Here is an 8,451-nt window from a genome sequence, read left to right as displayed (position 1 = left end):
CTGGGGGCTGCTCTGCTCCCCTCACCTCCAACCGTGACACCTCTTCCTGCTGCCCCAGTCCAGGCAGTCTGGCAGGGAGCTTCAGTGGGTGGATCCCACTGGAGGCAACAGGAGCAGAACAGCACCGGGAACAGGCCACCAGAAACTGCATGCGCTGGTCGGGGTGCAGGCATGCAGGCACTGTCTAGAGCATGGCACAGACTGTTCCAGCAGAAGCAGGTGGGGCTTAGCCCCATGCAGAGTACCGCAGTCTGGATCCAATCAGTTGACAGGCTATATCCGGCCTGTGGACCATATTTTGCCTGCTCCTGATTTAGTGGTACAGTATTTAAGAAATTGAGCCTTACAACTGAGGAAACAGATTTGAGGACAGAATTTCCAAGGAGATTAAATTAAGAGCCTATTCTTATTTTAAATTTCTTTATACTTAACTGACTGCCTATTAACCAGGGGTGATGCATCCTGAAGCCTAATCTGGACATCTAGGTGTCCCACTAGGTGACCCATTCAAACTCAGTATCATCTCTGCCATTGTCTGAAGAAAAAAAAAATGTTTAAATTTAGTTTAAGGATTTATCTACACCTGTTTTTTGCACCTGTGTATAATCTATACCAGGGTGGCAAGTGTGTTGCAGACTGGTCAGAAGTGGCAAGGGAGCCTCTGTGCATGGCATGTGGCAGATCAGGGAGGGGACAGACAGCACAGCAGCAAATAGGGCAGGAAGCAGAAAGCAAAGAAAGAGATCAAGCAGGGAGCACAGGGGAGGAAGCAGCAAGAGTGGGAGATCAGGCAAAGGAAGGGAATTAATGTGACATTCAGGGAGGACAAAGGTCAAATTTGTGACAAACCAGCCAAAATTTGTGGCTTGCACTGTTCTGCACAAAGTTTCCCTAACGCTGAACTACTACATATCTGTAACATACGCACAATGTACCAGCTTAGAAGTGAAGTGACCTGAGGGATTCACGTTTCAAATCTTTGTAAACTATTTTAGTGCTAATCTCTAACACTATGTAGGGATTGAAGTTCAGGAGGCTGGCTATATATGTGTATATCTTAAAAGGAACATTTAGGGCAGGAAGAATTCTGACAAGGAATCTACTAGGCCAGTCAGTGTTAAAACTAACTTTGCAAACTTAAATGTTCAAAACTGGGTTTTGACAACTCAATTTGCATGTACGATCTATATAATGCAGCCTCACGAACATTTCTAAACATTGACTTAACTAAAAACTAAATCACCACTGTTGAAAACTATAGTGGATACAGGAGCTGAACTTGAAGTGCTGAAGTTGAGAAACTGAAGCTTGCTTATTGCCTCAGTGACTAAGGCTTTCTGGCATATTTTGACAATACAAGCAAAAAAAATTCCAATAATGAATTCACAAAGCAACTGTGATTAAGTCAACTTTTTACTGTTTCTTGCAGTTTCACTTAGTTTCCCTGCAATCTAGAAGCAGCATTACAGAAGAAATGTAGCCAGAACAGACTTACCTATACGAACTAGTGCACAGGAGTTTTTCTGTCCCTTCCTCAATGGAAACGGAACAAAAAAATATTACATCCCCCAATTAGTGCATGGCTGGGTTCCCTCCTTATGTATGACCCATTACGTACAACACCCTGGAACACCAGAGCACAAATAACCAAAAGTTGTAGTGAAAACATTGATCTATTCTAAATGAGTCAAGTCAGCCTCAGTTATCCAGAGGTTAGGATGCCTGTAGGACAGATCATTCAAGCTTATTAAAATAAATAAATAAAAAACCCCACTTCTCTCCACACAGTCTTTGGTTAGCACCTTTTCTTCAAGGAAGGCTTCAGTGATTCCTAATATTTTCCATCAGCCTTCTTCCTTCACCCAGCTCTTAAAGACACTGACTGAAGTGCAAAAGACAATTACAAGGTTTATTTAGGCGATGGAGCACTTCACTTCTATGACTGAAGGGCCCGAGTCGTGAGCCTGGAACAAAAAGGCTGACAGATCAAGTCTGGGTGTGGGCAACTGATCCTAAGTTTCAATTTATCTGTTCACTAGGGCACCCCAGGGGAGGGCAAGGAGCAATGGCCATAAACTGTCAGAGGATGGTTTCAGGTTGGATGCAAGGAAGAACTTATTTCTGGTAAGGGTGACCAGAATCTGGAATAGACTTCCCAAGGAGGTGGTACAGTCCTCAACCTTGGAAGTCTTCAAGGGGAGACTGGACAGATACTTCGCTGGGATCATCTGACCTCAGAAATATTCCTGCCCAGAGCAGGGGGCAACTGGAACCAATCTTTCAAGGTCCCTTCCAGCCCTTAATTTCTATGATTCTATGACTTGGAGGGTTCTTGGTAGGTAACAGACTGTTCAAGACCTCTCTAAATTAAGCCTTAAAAAAAACAAGAAGAGAACTGATTTAATCGCAGTTTTTAAAAGACTTTATGGGATCATAAAAAGATCCAAGGTAAAACCTGTTCATGTTGCTAGGACAAGTTACCATTTGAGACATTAAAATTAAAGCTAAAGAAAAAAGTCAAAAGAGGTTTTTTCTGCTGAGGGTCATCTATATGTGGGCTTCCAAAAAAGCTGATAGCAAGAAACAAACCATCTGAGGTTGACAGGATATTCACCTACAATAAATCTGAGATTTGAAATTTAGATGTTAAAAAAAAAAATCACTAAGAAAGATACTCAATTTCTGTAGCCAAAATTTATTTTCAGGTTATTAATATAAATCCTCTACATTAGATAGCAATAAAAAAACAGAAAGAAAAAAGGAAGCAAAACATATCATTCACATCTTTCAAAACCACTCCAAGTCATTTCAAATCTGACTGACAGATCAGGACTCCAATTTGAAAGGGACAAAAAAAAAAGCATCAACAAAATTTATGATGAGAAAAATGTCTTGGAGTTCCTCCAAACAGAAAATGGCAGTTATTGCTTGTCAACATAAATTCCAAATATATGAGAGAGAGAGAGAGCGAGAGAGACTCTATAAAACCAAGGTAGGCCTTTGTCCATCTTATGACTTGTGGTAGTGAATGGAGCCTGGAAAACAAGTGGGAAGAATTGGAAAACCTTGCATCTGTGATGTAACTGAAGTAACAAACTTAGTGGAATAGCTCATACCACTGGACTATATCCATACATGGATATAAACTGTTCAAGGACAGGCAGGGAAGAAGGGGAGTTGCTCTTTATGTAAAAGAGCCGTACGATTGCTTAGAGCTCCATTATGAAACTGGAGATAGGCCTGTTGAAAGTGTCTGGGTTAGGGTCAGAGAGCAACACGAGTGAGGTTGTGATGGGTGTCTGCTACACACCGCAAGACCAAGAGAATGAGGTGGATGAGGCTTTCTTCAAAACAGCTAGCAGAAGTTTCCCCCATGAGAACCAGAGCCTGTCAGGGGACTTCAAAATCACCCTGACCTCTGCTGAGAGGGCAATACAGCAGTACACAGGTAATCCAGGAAGTTTGTGGAAAGCATTGGGAACAGCTTCCTGGTGCAAGTGTTAGAGAGGCCTTCTTGATATGCTGCTCACAAACAGAGAAGAACTGGTGGGCAACATAGAAGTGAATGGCAACTTTGGACAGCAGAAACCACAAGATGAGCGAGTTCAAGATCCTGAGGGAAGGAAGGAGAGCAGCAAAGTAAGGACCCTGGACTTCAGAAGAGCAGACTTTGCCTCACTTAGGGAACTGATAGGCAGGATCCCCTGGGAGGCCAGTCTGGAGAGGACAGGAGTGGTTGTACTTAAAAAAAACTGCTGAGGATGCAGGAGCAAACCATCCCAATGTGCAGGAAGATTAACAAGTATGCCAGAAGACCAGCTTAGTTTAGCATGGAACTCTTCAGTGAATTAACACGAAAAGGAAGCTTACGAAACATGGAAACTTGGACAGAAAACTATGGAGGAGTATAATATTATTTCTCAGGCATGCGGGGATGAAATCAGGAAGGCCAAAGCACAGTTGGGGTTGCAGCCAGCAAGGGATTTGAAGGGTAACAAGAAGGGTGTCTACAAGTATGTCAGCAAGAAGATGATGATCTGGGAAAGTGTGGGTCCCTTATTGAAAGTGGGAGGCAACCTAGTCACAGATAATGCAGAAAAGGCTGAAGCACTCAATGCCTTTTTCACTTCAGCCATCACAGGCAAGGTCAGCTCCCAGGCTATGGCATCTGGCACTATAGTTCAGGAAGGAGACCAGCAGCCAACAGTAATGAATGTACAGGTTAGGGACTATATAGAAAAGTTGGATGTGTACAAGTGAGTGAAGCCAGACACAAAGCACCCAAGATTCCTGAAGGAATTGGCTAGTGTGATTGCAGATCTCCTGGCCATTATCTTTGAAAACTCATGGCAAAAAATTGGGAGAGCTTTTGGACACTGGAGAAGGGCAAATACAGTGTCCGTCTTTAAGAAAGGGAAGGAGGAGGATCCAGAGAATTACAGACCAGTCAGCCTCAACTCAGTCCCCGGAAAAATCATGGAGCAGGTCCCCAAAGAATCAAATTTCTAAGCACCTGAAGGAGAAGGTGAACAGAAACAGTTAGCATGGATTCACTAAGGGCAAGTCATGCCTGGACACCTGGTTGCCTTCTACAATGAGATGACTGGTTCTATGGATGCAGCGAGAGCAATGGATACGATATACATCTCGACTTTAGCAAGGCTTTTAATACTGTCTCCCACATCATTCTTGCAAACGAGTTGAGGAAGTATGGGTTGAATGAATGGACTGTGAAATGGCTAAACTGTTGGCCTCAAAGGGTAGTAATCAAAGGCTCAAATCTAATTGGCAGCCAGCATCAAGTGGGGTCAGTCCTGGGCCTGGTTTTGTTCAGTAACCCAGTGATCTGGGAGATGGGATGGAGCGCATCTTCAGCAAATCCGCAGATGATGAAGCTGGGTAGAGTAGTAGATAAGTTGAGGGTCAGACTGGACACAGAGAGAGCTAGACAAACTGGAGGATTGGACCAAAAGAAATTTCACAGGGTTCAACAAGGAGAAGTGAAAAGTCCTGCACTTAGGATGGAACCATCCTGTGCACTGGTACAGGCTGGAGATGGACTGGGTAAGCAGCAGCTCTGCACAAAAGGACCCGAGGGTTACAGTGGACACTAAGCTGAGTATGAACCAGTGTGCTCTTGTTCTGAAGACAGCTAATAGCATACTGGGCTAAATTAGTAGGAGTGTTGCTAGCAGATCAACAGAAGTGATAATGTCCTTCTATTTTGCACTAGTGAGGGCACATCTTGAGTGCTGTGTTCAATTTTCCCCCCCCCACTGCAGAAAGGATGTGGACAGATTGGAGAGAGTCCAGCAGTGGGCAACAAAAATGGTTAGAGGGCCAGGACATGACTTCTAAGGAGAGGCTAAGGGAACTGAGCTTTTTTAGTCTGCAGAAGAGAAGACTGAGGGGGTAGATTTAGTAGCAGCCTTCATATATCTGAACATCCAAGAGGATGGTGTTCTCAGTAGTGGCAGATGACAGAACAAGGAGCAACAGTCTCCAGTTGCAGCAAAAGAAGTTTAGGTTAGATACAAGAGAAAACTCTTTCACTAGGAGGGTAAAAGCACTGGACCATGTTACCCCAGAGAGGCTGTGGAATCTTCATCCTTGGAGGTTTTTAAGACCCAGGTAGACAAAGTCTTGGCTGGGATGATCTAGTTGGTGATGGTACTGCTTTGAGAAGGGGGTTAAGACCAGATGACCTCCTGAAACTTCCAGCACTAAGTTTCTATGATGCTACGGTAACTGCAACACACTAAAGATTCCCACTCCTTAATAAGAAGCTTGTACTTTAACAGCACCGAACTAAAATATTGATTCTAGACAGTATGACAGGGATTAGGAACTGAGTGGGAAAATTCCCCTTACAAGTACACACTATTAAATATATATATATTTTTTTTACTATTCATATGCTCACATACCTACAGATGGTTACAGAAGAGGGAGTTCTTTGCCACTTTGACACATACGAGAGTAGACAGTGCCTTATTCTCCTCCACTTGTTTTAGGGCAAAAAACAACCTGTACCCAAATATTCTCCCTTTTTGAGGCCCTAGTACAAAAGGCAAAACCAATGTTTGTCCTCACACTTCTGGTATACACCTGGAAATGTTTACGATTAACATACTGCATGACACATTAAACAGCATCGGAATGTCACCACTGCCTCACTAGCCTCCTGCACTGGACAATGGATGCCAAGCAGTACCATAAGTATGCTTCAAGTGGCTGCTGTTTGGGCAGAGCACTTCAGAATCCATTTCCTACCAGAATCCACATCGGCTCTGCCCATAAAAGCTAGAACACAGACCTACCAAAGTATTTGAAAATGCTCTTCAAACTAATGTGCTATAGGAGCATGAGTCAGAACATGCATACATCTAAATTCTACATTTCAACACGTCTCACAATAATCAAGCTTTAATAAATGCTCATCCTACTGTACCAACTGAATTAAAGCCTGAACAGCCACAGGGCAACAGAAAATATATTAGTTCCCTTTACGCCTTAAATAGCAATTTACTTTACCAGAGAACATTTTTGCTGGTGCTGGCAGCCAGACTTGCCTTCTAGACCTATGTCTTTACTCAAGCATATATGTTTCTTAACTTTAAGAAGGGACATGTTTGTCCTTTTCCTTTAATGTAACGAAAATGCTTTGGCAGAGATCACAAATTATGCTTTGAAGAAGTACGTCCTCAAAAAGAAGCTCAGAGTGCTGATGGCTTTATTCCTTCAGGCCGCCTGACAGGAATCAGGGCAAGACACTAACATACTGAGTTACAGTGGATGTGTTTTCTTTCCAGTCAGACAAGACAGGTATTTTAAATGGAAACTTGAATACTGAATAATTAAGCAGTTTTAGCAGGGAAAGCCCTTGCTTGGTCCAGTGGCTTTGGGCACAGAACCTCAGTAAGGAGCACTCCTCTTTCTTATTCTACTGCTGAACGCAAGTAAGTTACTGTCTGTGATTTTCTCCACATGTAAAATAACAATCAGCACAATGCTGATTACCCACCTTTGTAAAGCATATTGTCATTTATCCATGAGAAGCACTAATCAGTGTTAAGTATTATTTCATATCTTAAAAATCCAAGTTCTTCTATAGCCATGAGCATAATACAGTACATATTCCTTAGTAACATAAGATAAGCTAATTTTCAAGTATTTACTAAAAGTAATCATCTTAAAATTCACTATGAGACTAGAAATACAAAATTAAACCCTCTGTTTACAAATTTATAGCTTAAAAACATTTCATTTTGTTATTATACAATCATAAATATTACTTACAGGTGAGCTATCCTTTCTCCTTTTAGAGGAGGCAGAATGTTCCCCGAACCAATCAGGCAGTTGTGTACTATAGAGAGAGACTGCTGTACATCATCTCTGGAAGTCAAACATTTTAAAACCTAAGTCAATTTTTTGTGCATTTGTCTGTCCTAACTTAATTTTTCTATTTAATCTCATTTTAATTTTATTAAGTTCTATAAATGAAAGTATTTTCTTTTGGTCAACTTCTAAGTTTCTCCTCACTAAAAATATCTGCTCTAATTCGCAAATCTAAAAGACCACTTGACAAAAGCTGAGAAAGGATCTCTCTATCAGAAAGCCATAACTCTCTGCTTTGTTTGTGTTATATTGGCTATTCTACATTGTTAAAGTAAGAGAAAATACCTGCAGTTTGAAATAAAGAACTTCATTTAAATGGTAGATAATCCTGATTTTCTAAATCTGAAAACAACACCTGATAACATTATCTAGTCCAATATCCAAATCTATACTGAAAAAAAATTGTCCACCATAAGCAGAACTAAGTAAGTGTTCTTCAGCCCATAACATATTCCACTGGGAAGCAAGTCACAACGTTACAGAAATATGCACTAATAATGCTATTTTGGTATTTCTCTATCATAGTAAAATCATATGTAAGTTGGATTTAAATGGACAAGCTGACTGAGCTAGACTTTCATTTAAAATTTAATGCACTTGGACATAATTTTTTTTTTTTTTTTTTTAATGATAATCACTGTTTTCCTAAAAAGGAAAACTGGAAAGCAGCCATATACAATATTAGTCGGGGGTGGGGTGGGGGGGGTTGTTCTTTTTAAACATGGTAAGCATTTCTGGCAGTGTAAGAGTGATGTAACCATGATGATCCAGAGATTACTATGCAATTATTTTATTTTTGGTTTCAGATTTATTTTAAGGATATGTGTCAAACTCATATGGCCTCATGGGCAGGATCTGGATAGAAGAGCTCCTTCTAAGCTGGACAACTGACCTCCAGATCTAGCATTCGGTGCTTCTCACTGCAACTGCCAGAGCCATTGTGTTGGCACAAGCAGACAAGGAGTTAATGTAGCTCCTGTGATTATGGCAGCCACAGTGAGAAGCCCAAATTTGGGCTGGATGACCCACCTTTCCAGGCTATATTTGGCCATG

General features: G+C 41.5%; 1 protein-coding gene across 1 annotated transcript in view; it reads right to left on the bottom strand.

Annotated features, from left to right (window-relative positions):
• Positions 1 to 8,451, bottom strand: part of LOC109291234 (proteasome activator complex subunit 4-like) — a 108,821-nt gene that overhangs the window by 28,345 nt on the left and 72,025 nt on the right. The window contains exon 20 of the mRNA XM_019508152.1: positions 7,300 to 7,395. Within this exon, the coding sequence (XP_019363697.1) occupies positions 7,300 to 7,395 (96 nt within the window). The remainder of the gene's footprint in view (positions 1 to 7,299; positions 7,396 to 8,451) is intronic.

This window comes from Gavialis gangeticus, unplaced genomic scaffold (genome assembly GCF_001723915.1).
Source record: "Gavialis gangeticus isolate Ggan-Ray unplaced genomic scaffold, GavGan_comp1, whole genome shotgun sequence".
Taxonomy (NCBI): domain Eukaryota; kingdom Metazoa; phylum Chordata; order Crocodylia; family Gavialidae; genus Gavialis; species Gavialis gangeticus.
This window is presented reverse-complemented; position numbering and strand designations above follow the sequence as displayed.